At 39.0% G+C, this 25,056-nt stretch overlaps 1 protein-coding gene across 1 annotated transcript in view; it reads right to left on the reverse strand.

Moving 5' to 3' along the window:
- TRIM24 (tripartite motif containing 24) overlaps positions 1–25,056 on the reverse strand; it is a 142,391-nt gene that overhangs the window by 62,147 nt on the left and 55,188 nt on the right. The window contains exons 4-5 of the mRNA XM_056124004.1: positions 15,722–15,869; positions 7,699–7,831 (exon numbers count right to left, since the gene is read on the reverse strand). Coding sequence (XP_055979979.1) covers positions 7,699–7,831; positions 15,722–15,869 — 281 coding nt within the window. The remainder of the gene's footprint in view (positions 1–7,698; positions 7,832–15,721; positions 15,870–25,056) is intronic.

The following is a 25,056-nucleotide window of genomic DNA, read 5'->3' on the forward strand; positions in this document are numbered from 1 at the left end:
TGTCTTGTTTGCCAAGGCATCAAAAATCAGATGGGCCGGACGTGTAATGCGATTTGGAGAGGACCGCTGGACTAGAGCTATTACTGACTGGATTACATGGTACATCAAAAGGATGCGAGGCTGCCCACCTATGAGATGGTCAGACTTCTTCATCAAAACCCTGAACAAACAGTTTAAGGCTCTTCGTGCTCCTGGAGCGAGCAGATGCCAATGGGCTACACTAGCACGTGACAGGGATGAATGGAGATGTTATTGGCACACGCTCGAGCAAATTAATGATCAACAGGATGACAAGTGATACAAGTGAAATGATAATTGTAGCACTGTCCTCCCGTTGTTCATCAATTTCCTTGAGCGGGCACCAGTAACGTCTCCATTGTGAGATTTGTTGTTACTGTTTTTGGCATATTGCCTACATCACAGGTAGCTTGCCAGGCTTTGCCACATGAGTGGGATACCATCGGTAGCTTGCCGGGCTCTCCAAGAGGGGCAGAGGAATCAAACCCAGGTCGTCCATGTGCAAGACAAACACCCTACCCACTGTGCTAACATTTTAAAATCTTAGGTAACTCAAGTTTTTTGTTTGGGGGTGACACCCAGGAATGCTCAGGGTTACACTGACTCTGCACTCCTGGTAGTATTCGGGAGATCACTTGAAATACCAAGGACAGAAGCTGGATCTGCTGTTTGCAAGGCAAACGCCTACGTGCTCCGCTACTGTTCCAGTTCAACTCTTTTACATCAGTAAATTTTCCTTTACCATACTGTCTAGGAACTTAGCACATTACAGTGTTAAAGTAAATGGTTAAAATGTGTTGGATAATATTGGTTTGTTGCCTCAAAGAGCCTCAAACTGTTTGTTCAGGGTTTTGATGAAGAAGTTTGTCTCCTGCAGGGAGCTTAGGTTTACTGAGTTAGTACCAATCACAGTGCTCCCGAGGCACACCGAATTCTACCAGGCTCTCCTAATCCTATATTGGTTTTCTCTTATCTTTAGGTCCTTTTCATGGTAGAGCAATGTCCTTGCATAGACACAGGAAGAGAGTTGATGCAATGTTTTGTAACTTGGGAGTTTACTGACTCCAAATAATACTACTCTGCATCCATCATATTTATCTGACTTAAGCCTCAGTTGTCCTTCCTAATAACCCTAAAAGAAGGGACTTGGATGGACCCAGGGCAAGCTATAGGCTACCTTGGCACTGAAAAGGGATAGGCTAAGTGCCACAAGAAGCGCACAATCACGGAACAAACTCTGCCATGACCCAAAAAGAAGTAATTGAATAAGCAACTCTGCTGGGGTTAGGAAAGAGTAACCCGGCCCGAGGACTGTGGTCTAGGATACATAGTGGGATGTCCTCAGGAAGAGGCACCCTTTAAGCTTACTCTATCTCTTACTGTGTCCATAGAATATGACTAGAAAGATTATTAGGAAGTGAATTTAAGATGATTATTTATTTATTTGAGTGAAACACCATGAAGCACAGTTGAGGACTCACAAATTTTTGTGCTTGGGTTTCTGTTGTACAATGATCGAGTGCCCATCCCTCCACCACCAATGATCTCAGTATCCCTCCCACCCCCCTCATTCACCACATCCCAACCTGCCTCTGTGGCAGGGCATTCCCTTTTGTTCTCTCTCTCCTTTTGGGTGCTGTGGCCTGTAAAAGAGGCATCGAGTGGCAATCATGTTCGGTCTAGAGTCCACTTTCAGCATGCTTCTCCCATCCTGGGGGGAATCCTCCCAATACCCCCCATTTGGTGCTCCCTTCTACATCTGGGCTGCCTTTACCCCTAGAGAGTGAAGCTGGCCTCCAAGCCATGGAGTAGACCTCCTGGTATTTATCTCAGCTATTCTTGGGTATTGGTCTCCTATTTTGTTATGTTCTTCAGGTGACTGGGATCTTTCTATGTCTATCCCTCTTTTTCTGACTCATTTCGCTCTGCATGATAATTTCCATGTAGTACCACTTGTATGTAAATTTCATGACTTCATCTTTTCTGACAGCTACATAGTATTCCACTGTGTAGATGTACCAAAGTTTCTTTAACCAGTCATTTGTTCTCAGGCACTCAGGTTTTTTCCAGATTCTAGCTATTGTAAACAGTGCTGCAATGAACAGACAACTGCAAAGGTCGCTTCGACTATACTTTTTTTGCCTCTTCGGGGTATTTTCCCAGGAGTGGTATTCCTGGGTCAAATGGGAGCTCAATTTCTAGTTTTTTTGAGAATCGTCCATACTGTTTTCCAAAAGGGCTGAACCAGTCGGCATTCCCACCAGCAGTGAAGGAGGGTCCCTTTCTCGCCACATCCATGCCAACACGGTTGCTTTTGTTCTTTTGGATGTGGGCCAGTCTCTGTGGTGTGACATGATATCTCATTGTGGTTTTGATCTGCATTCCCTTGATGATTAATGATGTAGACCATTTTCTCATGTGCCTTTTAGCCATTCGTATTTCATCTTTGAGGAAGTTTCTGTTAATTTCATCGCCCCATTTTTTTGATGGGGATGGATGATTTCTTCTTGTGGAGTTCAACCAGTACTTTGTATATAAGATGATTATTTAAATGGTTTATGAAAGCAACATGTCCCAGATGGAATCCCACACTTGAGTGGATCTCCTAGTTTTCCAGAATGCTGAACCCCCACATGAGATTTTGTCCTAGAGTTAATCTAAAACTTTTCCTGACGGAAGAGATTTACATCTGTTTATTGTTATAATATTCAACAACAAAATGTGTACACTCTACCCCTTCACGATTTCTGTATGACTAGATTTCTATATAACTAGGCTGTAAGATAGAAATAAATTGCTTGGGGCTTCCCTCCCTCCTTCTCTTCCTCATTTGTCCATTGTCGTCTTGGTTCTCAGACATCAAACAAATGCACTCACAGTTACTTGGAACTCACAAAAATGGTCATCTTAATTTTCTTCCTAAACTTATTATTAAAAATAATACTCCACTATGATATTTTGTTATTTTCAAAACCTTTATATAATAAATCAATCTTTAACTGCAAGCTTGGTAACATTTTATATTGTGACTATAATTTTTTTAATGTTCTTCTTGACTGAGGTGTAATTTCTCCTTTATTCCTTTAATATAATTTACATAAATTATTTTCAAATGTTAAATGAAATCTATATTCCTGTAAGGCCCACATCTCTCAAAAAAAATGAAATATGGTTGGACTTTTTAAAAAACTATTTCTTAAAATGTCTACATTTATGAGACCAGTTTGTAATTCTCTTCTACTTTTATTTTCATCTCAGAATTTGGGGACCGGAGCGATAGCACAACGGGTAGGGTGTTTGCCTTGCATGCAGCCAACCCAGGTTCAATCCCCGGCATCCCATATTAACCCAGCACCGCCAGGAGTAATTCCTGAGTGAAGAGCCAGGAGTAATCCTTGAGCATCGCTGGATGAGACCCAAAAAGAAAAAACAAATTTGGCACCAGAATTATGCTGCTTTCTGCAAGAATTCAACTATTTGTACAAGTTATATAAGTTTTTCTTTTTAAGAAAAACATATGCTTATTTATTTTACAGATTCAAGGTAATCATTTAGGTTTTCTTTACAAAAATAAAAAAGCTTAAGAGGCCAGAGAGATGATAGTACAGCAGAGAAAAGTGCTTGTCTTACAAATGGCCAAGCAGGCTTCAATCCCTGGGACCCATTATGGTACCCTGAGCAGAGATAGCGCTGCCACGTGTGGTACAAAAAAAAAAAAAATAGATGCAAGTTTAAATTAAAACTTTATATTAACAGATATATTAATTATTTTGATATCTCAATTTATGTCATGGTAATTTTATCAGGTATGTTCTCTAAAAACCAATTCAATTCATATAAAATTTCCCAAATCACTGAAATATGGGAAAGCACGGAAAAAAATAAAATTGATGGATAGAAAACATGAATTAAAACAAAACTCCTTATCAACTGATGTATATCTTTCCAATATTTTCCTAAGTCATCAGTAGATATAACGAGGCCATCTCTAACTCTTAAAATTGGTTATTTTGAAAAAATTAAGTAAAATTGATTATTTGGTATTGTTCTCTTCTGAAACACTTGATTTATTCAGCTTTTCTTATTGACTCATTAATTTCTGCATCTGTCTTTACGATGCCCTTTAACTCCCTATTTTGCCTTTCCTAGCGTGACATAAGTGGGTTTTTCTTTTGGTCTACAACTACCAATGCTTAGACCTTACTCATGGAAATATGGTCATGGGTCATTTCTGGAAGTGCTTCAGGCAACGCATGTGTGGTTTCTGGTCTTGAAGCTGAGTCCATCAATGTGTACTTTTCACTCCATAGAACTAATTTTAATAATATAAAGTACCTAATCATGTGCTGGAATGATAGCACAGCGGGTAGGGCGTTTGCCTTGCACGCAGCCAACATGGCCGATCCAAGTTCGATTCCTCCGCCCCTCTCGGAGGGCCCAGCAAGCTACCGGGAGTATCTCGCCCGCATGGCAGAACCTGGCAAGCTCCCCGTGACGTATTCGATATGCCGAACACAGTAACAACGAGTCTCACGATGGAGACGTTACTGGGCCCGCTCAAGCAAATCGATGAACAATAGGAGGACAGTGACAGTGACAGTAACAACAAGTCTCACAATGGAGATGTTACTGGTGTCCACTCAACCAAATTAATGAACAAGGGGAGGACAGCGGACAGTGCAATGCTACCTAATCATAGCTTTAGCATAAATTTAGCAATAATTTATAGTATTTTCATAATCATTCAGATAGATAGTATCTAAATTTAGTAACTAATGTGATTTTATCTTTGGCACTTTAAATCTTTTTTACACATTTCATATATGCAGTTTCAATTCATTGATAGGTATTTCCATTTATGACATGTCATCTCATTTGTGACCTGTCACACCAAACTTAGCATCTGTCATGTACTATGTGGTATAAATTTCTGTTATTATTCCCACGGGCCGGAGTGATAGCATAGCGGGTAGGACGTTTGCCTTTTCACGGAGTCAACCTGGGTTCGATTCCTCCACCCCTCTCATAGAGCCCCGCAAGCTACCGAGATTATTCCACCCACATGGCAAAGCCTGGCAAGCTACCTGTGACGTATTCTATATGCCAAAAACAGTAACAAGTCTCACAATGGAGATGTTACTGGTGCCCACTCGAGCAAATTGATGAACAATGGGACGACAGTGCTACTCTGAAATAGCAAGATTAAATTTGCAATAGTATAAGTAACTGATACACACCTTCATGTAGCCATCAACTTTTCAAATACCGTGTCATTAATATCCATTTTATCCAGTTAATAATTAGTATTTCCAAGAACCCAGTACATTTTGTTACAGAACTACTGTATTATAATTATTTTTAAAATAATTATATTTTGGGTGGTTGGGGCATACCCAGCTGTGCCCTGGCCTAGTCCTGGCTCTATACTCAAGGATCCCTCCTGGAAGGGCTCTGGGGACCATACATGGTGTTGGGAATAGAATCTGCTTCTCCCTGTGCAAAGCAATTTCCTTCCCTGGTTGGTTGTACCACCCTTCTGGTCCCTAGTTGCTGTATAATTAAATAAGAACATTGGCACCTTTAGAACACTTCTTTTCATCTAATCTACAATTATGTCATTTGTCTTAATAATGACCTCTAATTTTTCTCATAAAATTTGGGAAACTGAAATTATCTAGAATTATTGCATTACTGAATTTACTTTTTATATATATTGTACTTCTTCACTTTTAAAATATAAAAATTTTCTCATTTTTTTAAAAGATTAAATTTGTATTGAGTACATATAACTACTTTTTTTGTTTGAGCCATATATACCTGGCAAGGCTCTTATGGATCATGGTGAGCTCAGGAACCATATGAAGTGTTGGAGATCAATCCTAGGTTTGCTGAGTGCAAGGCAAGTGGCCTACCAGCTGTACTATTGCTCAGGCCCCAAGAATTTAATCCTTTAAGAATTGAATAGGTTGGAAGAGATAGCTCATCAGACTGGAATGCATAGTTTGCATGAAGGAGGTCCAGGCTTAATGCCAGCACCGAATTTTTCCCTGAGCAACACCAAAAGTGAACTCACCGAACCCTTAGCACAGTTAGAGTAACCTGAGCACTGCCAGCTATGACCAATCTTCCACCCTCAAAATTAAATAAATAAAATTTCAGATTTTGCTTTGGAATATAGACAATTAAAATATTTATTTTTGACAAATGTTTATTATTAAAAAGAATGCACATCAGCACCAGCAATATAATTTCAATTTAATTCAACTTTGGGTACTAACAACATTTGAAACCAAGCTCTTGCCATGTGAGGTTACTAGTTAGATCATCTTTGATATAACAATTTGCTAACATTAAAGTTAGAAGACAGTGCAACCCCTATGGCCTCTGACTCGATTCCAGGTCTTCTCAGCACTGGGAGCTGATTAAAAGTACTTTATGGCCAATCACTTAAAGGAGGAGAAAAAGAAACATTCTCTGTCCCCACTCGAAACCTGGCCCAGTAATTCTTTGCTATTTTATTAGCTCTAGTTTATTTAATCAATGATTCATTCTGTTCAAGCTTTGGGGCTATATCCAGCAATACTTAGGGGTAACTCCTTGTTCTCAAGAATCATGCCTGACAAGGCTCTAGGGACCATATGGGATGCTGGGGATTTAAACTGGATGGCCGCATGCAAAGCAAATGCCCTCCATGCTACACTATTGCTCCAGTCCCAAGAATCTAGAACTATGGGTAATAGAAAAAGATATTTAATTCTAAAGAGCAACAAGGTCAATTCTAGTCAAATGCTGACTTAAAATTATGAGACCCAGGGCTACAATTTACACTTTCTCAACAAGTTACAGATCTAAGTTTTTGGAGGTGGGTGGGGTTTGGGCTCTACATGGCGGTGCTCAGGGGCTACTGAGGGTCCATGCTCAGGGTTTACCTCTTTGCAGTGGTCGAAATGTCAGAAATTTGAATCTAGGATGGCTGCATGTGCTACCTCCTTTACCTCTCTGGTCGAAGATTTAGATTTTTGAAATGTATAATCTCCATATTTTCTAACAATGGCAACTAATTCCATATATGCTACAACAGTATATAAACCACTAACACCCAGTTCAGTATGATTTTATTACTACGGGCATTTAATAATATCTAGAGACACTTAGGGCTTTATCACAAGAAGAGAATGTCACTGACATTTTGTAAATAAAGGCAGAAAACATCATCTGTCACTGTCACTGTCCTGCCGTTGTTAATTGATTTGCTCAAGCGGGCCCAGTAACGTCTCCATTATGACAATTGTTACCGTGTTTGGCATATCAAACATGTCAAGGGTAGCTTGCCAGCCTTTGTTGTGCAGGCAAGATACTCTCAGTAGCTTGCCGGGCTCTCCGAAAGGGGCGGAGGAATCGAACTCCAGTCGGCCATGTTGGCCGCTTGCAAGGCAAACGCCCTACCCACTGTGCTATCACTCCAGCCCCAGAAAACATCATACTATGCCAAATATCACATCAGGCGCACAAAAAAATTAAGTGGCCCAAAATGTCACAGAGCCAAAGCTGAAAAGAACTCCAAGAAGCCAAAATATTACAAGCTAAGCAAAGATATTTGTAAACTGCCATTGGCTGGGCTGTCAGAAGCCCTCAAGAGCTGGACTATGAATCTATGTATAAACTGGACGACTCTGGTACCTGTGCTCTTTATGTTCTAGTAACTGGCAATCCCGACATGTCAGTTTATCACATGTTTCACAGTAAAGCTTCAGCTGTTCCTTTTTATGGAAAGGACAAAACACTGGCCTCTGACTGGTCACACCAACTGCTTCTGTAGAAAAAAATGAGAAGCAAAAACATAACAATAGTAAATAATTAATAATCATCCATTTAAATTCAAATCCATTAATAAAAGAGCAACAGTTTAATATTAGTACCTCAAAAGAAAAAGATAATCTTTTCTTTTTTAAATAAGCTTTTCATTTTTCAAAGTAAATACTCAAAGAGAAAAAAGAAAAGGGCTAAGAGTATAGTTTTAAAATGCTTTTCAGAATTAGTACTAATACCTCAATTAGTGTGAGCCAACTGAATCTTTTCTCTGCTTAATTAGGCAAAACATTTCAAATGCAATAAAAATGTCTAATGAAAATATAAAAACAGGACAATAAAAACATTATTCTTCCGATACTGCAAAAAATCCCAAAGGAAACACACTGATAAAGTGTCAACTATCCCACTGTAGTTATCCAAGTAACTTCAATAGTTTCTCAAAGTGGGACAAAACTGGTCATGCTTATGTTTAGTATAAAAATCAGAGAACAATTAGTAATTACTTATTCAGGAAGTAATTTCATCTCACAAATAATTAAAGGCAAAACCACAAATACTTCAGGGAAAATATTCCACTTCCACAGATAACCATTATTAATAACCTGCTGTGTGTTTCATTATTTAATATTCCATTTACACAACACCATATATAGTATGGTGTTTTGTGTAAAAAAAGCTATTACACATTATCTTTTAAAATTCCTTTTCTCTTAACTATGTTTTATATACCCTTCTATGTTAGTAAATACATGTACTTATTATTGCAATATTCCGTCAAATGGATATATCATCTGCCTATAAACACGGAACGTTTCTTATTTTTTAATGCTGTATAATAATGTTGAAATAAACATGAAATTTATAAGCTACTAAATGTCATGAAATAAATTCATAGGAGTAGAATTATTAGATCAAAAGCAATTTATGTAGCTATAATTAACTGCCCCCCACACACACAAACTTGTCACGCTAAGGTGTAGTCTAAATATTTTAGCTCTTTGCCAATTGAAGTGTCAATTTTTTTTTTTAATGCAGGTACTGGGTTAACTGCAGATATTCATGTGGTAGAGCACACATCCAGAACACTGAAGTTTTCAATTTCATCCCCAGAACCTGCAGAGCCCCACGAGTAATGCCATGTGTAGCCATGGTGGCTGCCAGGCTCACACGCACTGGTTGGGCATAAGGGAATAATTCCTATTTAAAAACAAGCAAGCTGACCAAATGTGTTGGCCTCTTAGTATCTGTATTCCAAATAGCAACACCCAAAAGTAGAGAGAGAGAAAGAAGGAATGGACCTGCCACAGAGGGAAGTGGTGGGACGGAGCAGGGGTGGCGGGAAGGACACTGGGAACAATGGTAGTGGAAAATGTGCACTGATGGAGGGATGTGTGCTCAATCATTGCATGGCTGAAACTTAATCATGGAAGTTTGTAACTGTATCTCAGTAATCCAATCAATCAATCAATCAATCAATCAAACAAGCAGTAACCACCACGTTTACTATTCCTTGATACATTTTTTAAATAAGTGACATTTTTCATTCATCAACTTCATTTTTCTTTTACCAATTTGCAATTACAAATGATGTATTATCAGCCAAAGAATTTAGAACACTTTTTTCCCAGTATGAGATAATATGTAGTATTTTAAAATTTAGTATTAAAATTTAACCAGATTTTTTAAAAAAAAATTGGAGGGGGGTGGTGGTGGCTGGAGCAATCGCATAGTGGTAGGGGGTTTGCCTTGCGTGCCGAGCCGAGTTCAATTCCTATGCCCCTCTCAGAGAGCCCAGCAAGCTACCAAGAGTACCTCACCAGCACGGCAAAGCCTGGCACGCTACCTGTGATGTATTCAATATGCCAAACACAGTAACAAGTCTCACAATGGAGACATTCCTGGCCCGCTTGAGCAAATCGATGGACAACGGGTGGACAGTGCTAAAGCGCATGCCGGGTTACAATATTAAAATTTATTTAAAAATCCCAAGAACTGGAGAAATTATACAACAGGCAAGGCACTTGCCTTGCACATAGCTGACTTGGGTGTTGATACTTACAGCACCAAGGTCCCTCTAGTTTACCAGCAGTGATCCCAGAGCACAGAACCAGGAGTGGCCCTGCCGATGTGGCCCAAAAACAAAAGCAAAATTCCTCTAAAACTTTTATAGAAAAGTAATGTATTTTTATGACTTGGCTTCTTGGGAATAACTTTCTGTTCACACGCAATGAAACTGTTGAAACCAGAAACAAATGAGACTGAAGCTTGGAAAAATTTCCACTTTCTTTCAATGAATTCTTAAAATTGACAAAAATTTACAATCACGCTATTCAGCACCTTGCTATTTTTCACTTAATATAATTCTGTTCTTCCTCTCTCCCATCTTTATAATTCACCAAAACAGAAATTAGCAACACATATATGACCTCCAAATGCCCTCATCACCCTCAATATCTAAAAAACAGCAAAAGAGTAACAAATCATACTTTAATTTTGGGAGTACAAGGGACTTTGGGATCATATTTTGTAGTACAATAGCATTACTCATTGCTCTGTGCTCAGGGGATTATGTAGTGCTTGGGATTAAAAACAGAACTGGCTGCATGCAAGGCAAACCTTATTCCATATATTCAAACCAAGTGCTTTAATCACTATACCATGTCTCCAGCCCTAAAAATCATAATTCAAGCTTTAAGCACTTATTTTTCTAAAAAAAGGTAAAGGTAAAGGTAAAGGCCCTCCCGTTGATCGTCGATTTGCTTGAGCGGGCCCAGTAACGTCTCCATTGGAGACTTTGTTGTTACTGTGTTTGGCATATCGAATACTCTCAGTAGCTTGCCGGGCTAGTAGTTCATCTCAAAGAATTAAAAGTTTCATTAATGACAGGAAAGACAGGATTATTACCACAATAAACCCAATACAAAATAAAAGTTAATGCAATGCATCTTAGATACTAGAGTTGAAACTTATCTATATAAATGAGATCAGGCATTGTATGATATTGTATTAAATTAACATCATAGTTTACATAGGTTAAATCACATAGCAATGTCATCACAAACTGACTTTTATTGTTTATTTTTATGATAACTGCATTTGCAATCCTCCAAGTTTTCGTAGAGCAATTAATATGAAATAAGTTTGCTATATGCCTGCCAATGGGGTTGGCTTGGGAAGGGTGTGGAGGGGGAACTGGAGACATGGTGGAGGTTACACTGGTGGTGGGATTGTTGTTGGAACAGTGTATGCCTGAAAAAATTGTATTATGAATTACTTTGTAAATCCCAGTGGTTTAATAAGTGTAATTTTTTAATTAAGAAAATGAAAAATAAAGATAAAACTAATGAACAAATAATATTTAGCTAGATAAGTGCAAGAGCAGTTTCAGTGGGTGAAAACAGATAACCTATTGTGAACAGTGCGAGTGCTGGGAGGATCTTCCCAGGATGGGAGATGCATGCTGAAAGTAGATTTTAGACCGAACATGATTGCCACTCAATGCCTCTTTTGCAAACCTCAGCACCCAAAAGGACAGAGAGAACAAAAGAGAATGCCCTGGCACAGAGCCGGGATGGGATGGGGGCGATGGGGGGGGGGGGGGGTAGGGATACTGGAATCTTCGGGGGTGGAGAATGGGCCCAGGTGGAGGGATGGGTACTCAATCATTATATAACTGAAACCCAAGCACAAAAACTTGTAAGTCTACAACTATACCTCATGGCGTTTCACTAATAAAAAATTTTAAAAATATTATAATATAGTTATTAAACAAAAAACAAACAAACACTGTCCTTTCGTTGTTCATTGATCTGCTAGAACAGTCCCAGTAACGTCTCCATTTTTTTGAGACTTGTTGTTACTGTGTTTGGCATATTGACTACGTCACAGGTAGCTTGCCAGGCTATGCTGCACGGGTGAGATACTCTTGGTAGCTTGCCGGGCTCAAGAAAAAAAAAAAAGATAACCTACCCTATAGTCAGATTAAAAACAGCTAAAATACATAAAATTCAGAATGAATGAAGAAAAATAATAAAGTAGCACTGTAGCACTGTCCTCCTGTTCATCGATTTGCTCAAGCAGGCCCAGTAACGTCTCCATTGTGACTCTTGTTGTTACTGTGTTTGGCATATCGAATACGTCATGGGTAGCTTGTCAGGCTTTGCTGTGAGGGAGAGGTACTCTCAGTAGCTTGCCGAGCTCTCCAAGAGGGGTAGAGGAATTGAACCCGGGTCAGCAGGGTTGGCCGCATGCCAAGCAAACACTGTGCTATCGCTCCAGCCCAATAAAGTAGAGAAAAGTTAACATAATATTCAAAGCATAACATCAAGATAATAATGCAACTAATTCCAGTATTGAGGCAGTACAATATCATCTCAATATCTTCTAGCTTGACCATCTTTACCATTGATGTTAATATCATCTGAGTGTCAATCTAAGTAGGCAAGATGACTATACACACATCTTTGATCGCCTTGGAAGATGTCAAGAATATTTATAATCTGCCTGATTTTATACACATTTATAGACTCTTCTTTTATACTTATAGACTTTAGGTCCTGACTCACTGTCATCCAGAGTCCTAATTCCCATTATCACCCCAATGGTGTGTAAATTGACAGACCTCCTCTTGAGATCTGCAGTTTTTTTGGACACACACACTCTCTCTCTCTCTCTCTCTCTCTCTCTCTCTCTCTCTCCATATATCAATCACATTCCAGGTAATTTATTTGTCCATTATTATTTCATATCTATACTATTATCAAAAATACTATTAAAACGTTATTAACTGACAGCTTCACTTTTCACGTGTCCTTTATCCAGTTAAAATATTTGGTTAACTGAATGAAACGTCTCCATTTCAATATATGTCATTTTTTCTAACTCTCTTTGTTGAACTTTTGGAACTAATTAACCCCAAACCTAGACAAGTTCAAATCTTTTGACCACATCCTGACTACTGAGGTTTCATGGAGAAGGTTTATTGCCAACATATTATATGTAAACTCAATCACTGTCCTCCCATTGTTCATCGATTTGCTCGTGCGGGCCCAGTAACATTTCCATTGTGACAATTGTTACTATGTTTGGCATATGGAATACATCACAGGGGGCTTGCCAGGCTTTGTTGTGCAGGCGAGATACTCTCGCTAGCTTGCTGGGCTCTCCAAGAGGGGCAGAGAAATCAAACCTGGGTTGGCAGGGTTGGCTGCGTGCAATGCAAATGCCCTACCCACTGTGCTATCGCTCCAGCCCATAAACTGCATCACTGTTATTAAATAGTCCTTCTCTGAAGTTAGAGCTAGAATACTAAACTTACAGAAATACTTCTATACCTGCCTTTTCACTTTTGTGTATTTTCATCAGCCAGCAATGCCCTTGGAAATTATCTCCCACTCTATCTGTCTCTTCAGACTCAGTCTCACCGCTTCCTTGTCCTCCTCTCCTCTTCCTTTTATTCTTTCCCTGTATACTTTCTTTCCCCACCCTCTTGCTTCAAGTGATGTTTTGATCTGTCATCAACATTTAAGTCAACAAATCAGAAATAAATACTCCTTTCTTTTGTTCAAACAGAACTTATTAGGCCAACATTTGACTGCATGTTTATTCAGTCTTCATGATACTAAGCAATTCTTGGAGAGGAGTTGAGTGCCTTATATAATTTCTAGTACTGAGCAAAGTTACTGAAATATAGAACAGTCATGCAAACACTGGCTGCGAATAATGAATAATAAAAAGTAGTAAAATTAGATTAGACAGTTCAAAGAACATGACAACTTGCATGCACAGGGCTCCAGGTTTAATCAACAGTACCACATAAGATCCCTGAACGCAACTAGGTGCAGTCCTGGTGGCCTCAGATTAACAGGGGAAAAAAATAGTAAAATAATTTTCAAGCAAAACTACTTTAACGAATGATGAACTAAATAAAGTTCTACCAAAAACAAAAAGATACTGATGCATATACTACCCAAAGCAATCTACATATTGAATGCAGCCACTCCAATGGCATTTTTCAATCCTGAATATGTATGGAACTATAAAAGGCTCTGATTAGCCAAAGCAATTCTGAGAAAGGAGAACAAAGACATACTTCTGGATTTCAAATTATTTTACAAAGCTATAAAATTGGGCGCTATCATAAAAATAGATACATGGATCAATGAAGCAGAATAAAACGCCCAGAAATAAACCCAAAATAAATGGGTAATTTATAAACAAAGAATATACTATAGGGAAAGAACAGTCTCCTCAATAGTGTTAGAAAAACTGGAAAGAAAAATGCAAAAAGAATGAAACCGACCTACCATCTTAGAGCATACCCAAAAAAATGAATCAAATGGACTGAAAATCTGAACAGAAGCCTTGAAATTATAAAACTAGGAAGAAACATAGGTGGCCATCTTTTTGACATTGCCCTTGGGATAAGGCTTGAGATATCACACCAAAAGAAAGGAAACAAAGGTAAACAAGAGAACTACAACAAACTAATTAGTTTCTGCACAGCAAAGGAAATCAAGAAAATAAAAAGGCAGAGCAGCCATGTGTTATCTGAGAAATTAAAAAAGGTGATTTGTAAGTGTGTATACAAACACAGGAGGAGAGTATAGGGAAGAGAGGAAGGACAGAAAGAAGAGAGGGAGAAGGGAGAGGGAGAGAGAAAATGAGAAAAAAAGAGGGGAAGGAAGGGGGAGGAGGGGAAGGGAGAAGAGATGAAGGGATGGAACAGGAGGGGGAAGGGGAGTGCAGGGGAAAGGAGCAGAAGGGTGAGGGGATGGGAAGGAGGGGAAGGAAGTGGAAAGGAAGGGAGGGGAGGGGAGAGTAGGGGAGAGGAGAGAGAAAGAAAAATGCTGTATTATCTCTTATATGTGTAATGTAAAACACACCCAAACTCACAGATACAAAGAAAAGACTGTTGGTTGCAAGGGACAGGGTAAGGTGGTAAAAAAAAAAAAAAGAGTTTGATGTCAAAAAGGTACAGACTCCTACTTACAAAATAAATTAATCTTGGGGGTGTAAAATACTGTAGCTATAGATAATAATACTGTAGTGCAATAAACCATGTATGGAGGTGTGGGTAACCTGACCAAACTTACTGTGGTGATCATTTCACAGTATGTATCAATAATAAATCAGCAAATTGTACACATAAATATCAATTACACCTCAATTTTTTAAAAAACTAGTTCTGATAAACACTTTAACATGGTAAAATTCTGCAAACATTGTGCTAAGCAAAAACAACACACACACACACACACACACAAATCAGACAACAATGGCCAAATACTGTATGGGATACTCTTGCATTAATCATTTAGAATAAGGAAATTTGCAGAAATATGAATTAAAGGTTAGTAAGGACTAGGGGAAAGGGTTTAGAAGTTATTAATGTCTACAGCTTCTTTTCATGGTGATTTAAATGATGTTGATAACTGCAGGACACTGAATGTAACTAATGCCACTGAATTTTATACGTAATAGCTAAAATGGTAAATAAAAATTTTATGCTATAATAAAATTAATTTTATTATAATTTTAAAAATACTGAAATAAAGAATTTATTAATGAATTATATTATGAGACAAAAACTTAGAAATCATAATTACCTAAAAGCAAAAAATCTGGCTATCTTATGTATCAAATACAGACATTTGAACAAATTATACAAAATCAAATAGAAGTATGGAAATATGACTGAGGCAGAAGGATTCTCTATTCACACTTTTCAACACTTTGTAAGTACTCAATTTTCAACTGCAATATGGTCCTCCTTATATTAATACACTCGACAGTACATGTAATGACTGTTAAGTATTATCCAAAAAAGGCAATATTGGGGTAGTGTGGGAATGTGAGAAGGGTAGAGAAGAGAAGAAATGAACTCTATTACCTGGAGATACTTCTTCCTTCTGCCTTACAGTGTGGTCTTTTGTGAACTTCACCCTCTGGTGAGCTCTGATGCACGTCTTGCAGAGCCACTCGACACACTCAACACAAAATCCATTTGCTTCTGCGTTGTCTTCACAGCTTGTACACACCTAACACAAGAAACAGGTCACATTTATTTCCCCTGCTCTTTTCCTTTATTGTGATTAGGCCATTTCACACCCTCACTGCAGTGCTCACTCACCTTGGTCGCAGTGCTGGCTGGGAGTGACTGCACACTTTGGTTGTGGCACTCACACATTTAGTTTTGCTGTGCTAGAGATCAGACACTCTGCAAAGGATCGAGTGCACAGCCCCCAGCCAGTAAGGCAGGGGTTTATCCCCTGAGCTATAGATGTCTGGGTATATGTCTAGGCCCCTTACATCAATTTTTGAGAAAATTCAAAAACAGACATGATACTTGTTAGTCATATATGAGTGAAATTCCAACCGTAATTACTAAAAGTTAACTTAATAAAGTTTGTCAATCTAAAATGGCATTTTAAATCATACCATAAGGCCTCAGAACTGCAAAAAACAAGAAAACATTACTACTTTTGAGATGCAAATTGTCATTAGTACAATATACAAAATAGCCAGGAAGTACACAAGTCTTGAAAACAAGAAATAAATAAAGAAAAAAAATTAAAGTCAAGCAAGCAAGATCTTACAAAGGAAATACAGATTCAAATCCTAGGTCCGCTTTTATCTAGCTCAGTATTCCTGGGCAGGCTACTTAGAAGACTCGAGTCCTGAAGTGAGACCAGTAACGCAATTTTTAAAAAGTAGCTGTTAAGACTAAATGTAAGGCAGACAAACATTAAAATAATCACACTAAAGCATAAATTTCGAACTGAAAAATACCATAGTGAAAAATTATGAGAAGAATATAACTGAGGGTGCTTATCTCACTTTAGTGGGACTGGAGGATTGGAGAAAGAAACTGTCGAAGCAATATTTTCTCTATGGAGATATTAGCCCTCATTAGCTATGAAAGAAGAAATGCTTCAGGTTTAGAGAATGGATAGAAAGCAAGTATAACTGAAGAGAAGAGGTGGGGGGTTGGGGGGGTTGGAGGGGAAGACCGGAGAGAAGGAGCTCGAGGCAGGGCTAGCAGAGCACAGCTCAAAACAGATCACATGACAACTTTAGTTTTGTCCAAAGAAATCTCCTAAAAGTTCTTAAGTAACTAAGTGACACGGTGAGACTTACATTTTAAAAAATACCACTGGTTCAATGTAGAGAACAAATTCAAAATGGGACAAAAATTTCTGCATAGAGATAAGCTGGAGGCTTTTCCATCGGGTAGGTGAGAGTGGGTGGCAGCGAAGATAAATAAAGAATCTAGAAAGTAAAACAGACTGGTTTGGGAGATGCACTGGATACAGAGTGAAAGAGAGCTCCTGCTTCTAGCTTCTGCAACTCTGCATAAATGACTGGCACTATTCTCTAAAAATGAATCAAAGTTATAGATATTATCAGCAGTTCTTCATATAACCATTTGCAACTGGGGAAATAAAACTTTCCCAAGTCAGTGGTTTACACTAGCCAATTTCCTAGATAATAATCCAAGAACCTACCTTTTCTATATTCTTACCATCTCAAACCTTTCTGCTATCACCTGATATTATATTGATTTATTATATTATATATATTATATTGGGGCTGGAGTGAAAGCACAGCGGTAGGGTGTTTGCCTTGCACGCAGCCAACATGGCCGAACCGAGTTTGATTCCCTCCGCCCCTCTCGGAAAGCCCAGCAAGCTACTGAGAGTATCTCGCCCGCACGGCAAAGCCTGGCAAGCTACCCGTGATGTATTCAATACGCCAAACACAGTAACAATAAGTCTCACGATGGAGACGTTACTGGGCCAGCTTGAGCAAATTGATGAACGAGGACTGTGATTGTGATATTATATTGATTATATTACATTGATTCCTTGATACCTCCCAATCTCTTGCCTCCTTGTCTGATCCTCTGGATCTGAAGTCACAGTGATTCTAGAGATTTCTATTAAGGCTGGGGAACTGGTTCCATCCACTCCAGTAGCTTCTACTATGCACTAATACTTAACCCCTGCACTATACTCCAAGCGTGAGTCAGAAAATCTCTACAAAACCTGCGAGGGATAGGTTAACTCTATATTCACTTTCCAATCTGTAAAATGGGAATCACAGAAATACCGTATGAAAATTGTTTCTATATAGGTACCACTTTGCTTGGCACAGTTTGAGAGATCAATAAATGATGGTTAACATAAAGAAAAAAAAAACCTACAAAGGAGGTTGAGGACTTACTTAGTGGCTGAGTCCATGTCTCTCATCCATGAGTTCTGGGTTTAAGCCCAGCACTACCAACAAAAAATAACTGCCAAACAAAGATAGACCTTTAGTATAAAGTCAAATTGAAAAAGCAAAGTAGAAAATCTAATCATGCTTATTTAAGAAAGGTGGAAATGAGTGGTTTACTTGTTGCTTACAGTTTGAATATACAAATGAAATATGAGCACAGTGTAAAAATAATGCAAAATTACATAAAATTAGATATTTAAAATAAAAGAGCTGTCGAGAGTACAGCAGGTAGGGTGCCTGCCTTGCAGGTGACCAGCCTGGGTCAGACCTCCAGCACTTCACACTGTTCCCGGAACACTGGGCCAGAAGTAAGCCCTGAGTAACGCTGGACTTGGCCCCCCAAAATAAAGACAACAACAACAACAACAAATTAAATGACTACCTAAGAGGTAAGAAATAAGTTATAGATGAGGAGAGATACTCTGAGTTCTCTAAATAGTAATATCCTGTTTTATGACTTCTGCTTTAAAACTAAATGAATTTTAAAATAATGTATACGTTTGGCTTAAAAACTAAATCTCAACATCAAAATCAAACAAATGAACTATCTATCAAGTCGGTGTCTAAACAGAACAACTTCAAGTAAACGTAAGTAAGACATGGTGATGTGACTATCTCCAGTGTACACGTGGAAAAATGGCCGGATTCCTTCCCCTCTATTTTGACAGGAACAACTCTATTAATTTCTACTTTCAGCACAAATCCTCCTTTTCTATACTCTTAGCCTGCCAGCCATATTTATGCACTATGAGTTGCTTCCACAGCGGATTCTAACCAAAGATGGTGCTGGAAGGATCAATGCCAGAGGAAAAGGAAACTACCAACTTCGTTACTTTCCTAGTTGGCTGCAACTTCTGTGAACATCACACCAATCGGTGCTGCTTTACAACAACTGTAGCAGCAGTCCCTTCACCTACCAGCAGTCCACTCCTTTGAAAAAAAAAAAGTCACTGTGAAATTACAAAGTTATTCATGACTGGACTTCAGGCACACAATGCTTCACATCTATCTCTTCACCAGGGCTTACCCTTCCCTCCACCACAGCAGTCAGTTCTAGTTTGCATTTGCCCATTACTTCAGACACCAACACCACGGCCTTTCCTTTCTCCTCAGAGGCTTGTGACTGAAATTTCCAAGCTTGCATGGAGTGGAGAGTGGTTGACCTCCACAATCTCCCCGTGCTTGTGGTAGCCTGCCAGTCACGTCCAGGAACTGCCTTTGGTGCCGTATAAGCTCATTAACGGCCAGGATCCAGAGACTCAGATAAATCTCTTGGAAGAGAGCAACACAAGCAACACATTGCAAAGATGCCTCCAGACCATGCGCCAGGCTGTCTCATCCAGGACTACTTGAAAGGGGGTGGTTGAGTCCCTTTACCCGCCCCTAAAGAACCCCAGCAGCTGAAAATCTCAAGAACTCAATTGACATCATGCTCACAGCCAAATTCCTGGAGCGCACAGCCATGAATGCTCTAAACTACTGATACACTAAAATAAGGGCTAAATGGCTCCAAGGTGAAATACAACAATCTTCACACACTTTACTCTTAGGAAAATTTTTTTTCTTTTTGGGTCACATCTGGCAATGCACAGGGGTGACTCCTGGCTCTGCACTCAGGAATGACAACTGGCGGTGCTCTGGGGACCATATGGGATGCTGGGGATTGAACCCGGGTTGGCCACGTGCAAGGCAAATGCCCTACCCACTGTGCTATCGTTCCAGCCCCAGCTCTAAGGAAACTATTCATAACAAGCAGTACAAAAGAAATTATTTAGGTCTTACTTAGGGTGCAGGTTTTGGGGGAAGGGGTAGAAACATTTGAAATATGGTGGTGGGTAGGGGTAATGGTGGTGGGATTAATGTTGGAATACTAAATGTAATAAATTAGTGTGAACGACTTTATAAAAATAAAAACAAACATGATTTTCTGGGGCTGGAACGATAATACAGCAGGTAAAGCAAACACATCAACCTTGGGTCAATCCCCTGTATCCCATATGGTCCCCTGAGCCCACCAGGAGTGATTCCTGAGCACAGAATTTGAAGTAACTCTGAGCAACACCGGGTATAGCCCAAAAAGAAGCAGAAGCAAAAACAGAACAAAATAAAGAGCCAAGATTTAAGTATTGGAAATTCAAAATTAAATAAAATAAAGGTGTAAGTAAAGTAAAAATAAAGGCGTTATAAAACTGTATATTTATGATGCATATTTCTAAAGAAACTTTTCTGTCCTTATACATATGAGGTATTTATGTGGTCAAAGATATAGCTCAATAGGGTGAGCACATACTTTATATGCAGAACATCTGAGTTTGATCCCTAGTATCATTATGGGTCCCTGAGCATTACCAAAGTGCCCCCCAAGCACAGAGTCAAAAGTATTTCCCAGTAGTACCAGGTAGGACCCAAAACAAAATAAACGGCCAGAAAACATAAAAAAGTGTTTATGAAAGAATAACTGAAAGGACAACAAAATGCCCAACCCAAAGAGGAACATTCATCTAATATTCATAGTGTCAGCTGATATTCATATTGAGAAAAAAAAAGATCTAAACTATTTTAGAGTTCCAAGATGATACAAGGTCACTAGAAAACAAACAGTGGAAAATAACCTGAAAAGAAACAAATAGCATATCAGAGAACTATGAGATGACTTTAAGAGGCACAATATGAGAACCATTAGAATCTTTGAAGAAACAATATTTAAAGAAATCATAGAGAGGAATTTACTATACTTGAGGATTACAGGCATTGAGATCCAAGAATCCTGACTGAAGGGTCCTTGCAAAAACAGACCCCACAAGGAAAACTACAAAACACTGTACTCACAATGAAAAATTCCAAGGATAGAATACTGGAAGCAGCAAGATCAATAAAGCAATTTACATACAAAGAAAAGTCTTAAGAGTCACAGGAGCTCTATCACATGAGAATCTACAAGCCTTAAGGGAATGGAGGGAGACAGCACAAAGATTTAAGTATACAACCCCTCACTCGGAATACTATATCCAGCTAAATTATTGTTAAGATTTTAAGGAATGATAAAAAACTTCAGAGAAAAATAACAGCTCAGGGAATAGCCCTGAAACCAGTTTTACAAGAAGCATTAAAGAAGCTTCTTTAGGGTCCAGAGCTATAGTACCTCAGGTAGGGTGCTTGCCTTGCATGCAGCCAATCTTGAGTTTGATCCCTGGCATACCATGTAGCCTCCAAGGACTTCCAGAAATGATTTCTGAATGCAGAGCTAAGAATAACCCCTGAGCATCATGGGGTATACCCCCCAAACAAACACTTCTCAGCACATGGACACTCACTTTTGGTACTTATGGTTGCCCTCTACTAGATTAAGGAATACATTTCCAGTAATGAACTGTCTCATTTACATTGAATGTGCTATGTTTTATTAACCTTTTCAGTATTCACTTTCTTATGATAAAACACTTTGTACTTTTAAAGGCCTATTCAGACTTTCCTTCTTAAATAATTTTCTTAATTCTCTTCACTCTTACTAAATTTTATAGTCAGCTTTACCTATTTTATGCAAAATTCAAAATAAATTACTGAAGAATTTTTTAGATTTTTGATAGGAAAGACATGATTATTTCCATGGGGACCTTAAAGCACAAAATAAAAGATAATTGATATACTTTAGATACCAGGGCTGAAAAAAGTTAACATATAAATGCGAGCACACATTATATTATATTGAAGTACATGATTTTAATTTCATTTACATAGGCTAAAATATATAGGTCAAAAGCATAGAGTAATCAATAACTGACTTTTATTGATTTGTTTTCTAATAATTCCATTTGCCATTCGTTTAAGTTTTTTTGGAAGACACAAAATGAAACAAATATGCTATATGTCCTAACAGGACAAGCTGAGGGATGGAAGGAAAACAGGACACTGGTGGAGGGAAGGTCACACTGGCTACGGAATTAGAACTAGAACAGCGTATACATAAAACAACTTTGTAAATCACAGTGTTTTAATTAACATATAAATAAAAGTTTTGTTTGCTGAAGGGGTCAGAGGTTAGGGAGCAATACCTGGGATCAATTCCAGATACCACATGGCTTTCTAAGCATCTTAGCTTGAGTCCTGAAGGACCTGAGGAGAGGGGTCCTGGCAACCCACAGCACGGAAGGGCCCAATTGGCACCACCTGATCAGGTCCTAGCAATGAAATATCAGCCTAGTTGGCCAAATATCACTGGAAAAGGCCTCCAACCACTGTCTGAAAGCCCATCTCCCTGAAAACTAATGTTCTCAATCTCTAGTTCAGTAAGTTATTATGTCTGCTATAGAATTAAAGTAAATATAAGCTTACTGAAAAGTTACTGATTGTATAGAGTCATAAAGCAACCTCTTGGTTGTTTAGATTAGAATCTCTTGAATTCACAACTCAGTCATTTCATATCATTACTCCACCCTCCTGATTACAGAATTTAGCTTTTTATTTTCTGGATTAAGCTTTCACACACACTGCCAGCATTCTCAAGATAAACTGTAATTGGTGAGTGATAGAACTAACAAATCATATCTAAAATAAATAGTCACATAACATCTAGAAAATATTAGTTTTCAAAATAGAACTTTCAGAAGGGTTAGGTATTTGACACCAGAGCCCACACAAATAAAGTTTTTTTTTTAAATGTAGGAGTACTGCTATTTATTCAGTCACTGATTAGCTGATTGAATTGGGCATGAACTTCACACAAATAAAGTTTTTAATCCTTTAAAAAATTGTTCTTCAAAGGCAGAGCTGCAGACCAATGGAACAGGGTTGAATATACTGACATCTCCCCCGAAACATATAATCATATAATCTTTGATAAGGGAGCAAGAAATGTGAAGTGGAACAATGAAAGCCTCTTTAACAAATTGTGCTGGAAAAACTGGACAGCTACATGCAAAAACGTGGGCTCAGATCTCTGCCTAACACCATGTACAAAAGTAAGATCAAAATGGATTAAAGACCTCAACATCAGACTGGAATCCATAAGGTACATTGAAGACAAAGTTGGCAAAACCCTCCATGACACTGAAGCTAATGGTATCTTCAAAGATGTCACGCCACTGGCCAAGCAAGTGAAAACAGAGATAGACAAATGGGACTATCTTAAACTAAGAAGCTTCTGCACCTCCAAAGAAACAGTGACCAAAATACAAAGACAGTCTACAGAATGGGAAAGGATATTCGCCCAATACACATCTGATAAGGGGTTGTTATCAAGGATACACAAAGTACTGGTTGAACTCTACAAGAAGAAAACATCCAAGCCCACCAAAAAATGGCCATATGGAGTGACAAAATGAACAGAAACTTTCTCAAAGAAATTTGAATGGCAAAAAGGCACATGAGAAAATGCTCTACATCATTAATCATCAGGGGAATGCAGATCAAAACCACAACGAGATATCATGTCACACCACAGAGACTGCCCACTTCCAAAAGAACTAAAGCAACCAGTGTTGGCATAGATGTGGCGAGAAAGGGACCCTCCTTCACTGCTGGTGGGAATGCCGACTGGTTCAGCCCTTTTGGAAAACAGTATGGTTGATTCTCAAAAAATTGAGCTCCCATTTGACCCAGCTATACCACTCCTGGGAATATATCCCAAACAAACAACAAACAAACACTATCCTCCTGTTGTTCATCGATTTGCTAGAGCAGGTCCAGTAATGTCACTATTTTGAGACTTGTTGTTAATGTGTTTGGCATATCGAATACATCATGGGTAGCTTGCCAGGCTTTGCTGTGTGGGCGAGATACTCTCAGTAGCTTGCCGGGCTCTCCGAGAGGGGCAGAGGAATCGAACCCGGCTCGGCCGGGCTGGCTGCGCACAAGGCAAACGCCTTACCGCTGTGCTATCTTCCCAGCCCAAAGTGCGGGTGAGATACTCTCGGTAGCTTGCCCGGCTCTCCAAGAGGGGCGGAGGAATCAAACTTGGGTCAGTCATGTTGGCTGATGCAAGACAAATGCCCTACCTGCTGTGCTATCACTCCAGCCCAGAGAGGCAAAAAAGTATAGCCGTAGTGACATCTGCACTTGTTAGTTCATTGCAGCACTGTTTACAATAGCCAGAATCTGAAAAAAAAAAACCCTGAGTGCCCAAGAACAGATGACTGGTTAAAGAAACTCTGGTATATCTACACAATGGAGTACTATGTAGCTGTTAGAAAAGATGGAGTCATGAAATTTACATACAAGTGGTACCACATGGAAAGTATCATGCTAAGTGGAATGAGTTAGAGAGGGACAGACATAGAAAGACTGCATTCATCTGGGGAATATAAAGTAACAAAATAGGAGACTAACACCCAATAATAGCCTAGATAAGTACCAGGAGGTTCACTCCATGGCTAGGAGGCCAGCCGCACATGCTAGGGGGAAAGGCGGCTCAGATAGAGAAGGGAGCACCAAACAAAGGTGTTGGGAGGATCCTCCCAGGATGGGAGATGCATGCTGAAAGTGGACTATAGACTGAACATGACTGCCACTCAATGCAAACCACAGCACCCAAAAGGAGAGAGAGAACAAAGGGGAATGCCCTGCCACAGAGGCAAGGTGGAATTGGGGGGGGGGGGGATGAAGGGTGGGGGTGATACTGGGATCAGTGGTGATGGAAATGGGCACTGGTGGAGGGATGGGTACTCGATCATAGTATAATAAAAACCCAAGTAGAAAAATTTGTAAGTCTACAACTGTACCTCATGGTGTTTCACTAATAAAAATTAAAAAAAAAAAGTTGTTCTTACAACAACTTAAGTTTATTCTCTGTGGCAAATACTTTTTTTAAAGTTCACACTAGGTAGGACTGAGGATACTTTTGAAACAAAAATCTGGGGCTGGAGAGAGTATAGTGGCTAGGGTACAGCTTCCTCTCTAAGCAGCTGATCAATATCTCGCACCCAATATGGTTCCTTGAGCCCCATCACAAGT

Source organism: Sorex fumeus, unplaced genomic scaffold, assembly GCF_029834395.1.
Source record: "Sorex fumeus unplaced genomic scaffold, SorFum_2.1 ptg000048l, whole genome shotgun sequence".
Taxonomy (NCBI): Eukaryota; Metazoa; Chordata; class Mammalia; order Eulipotyphla; family Soricidae; genus Sorex; species Sorex fumeus.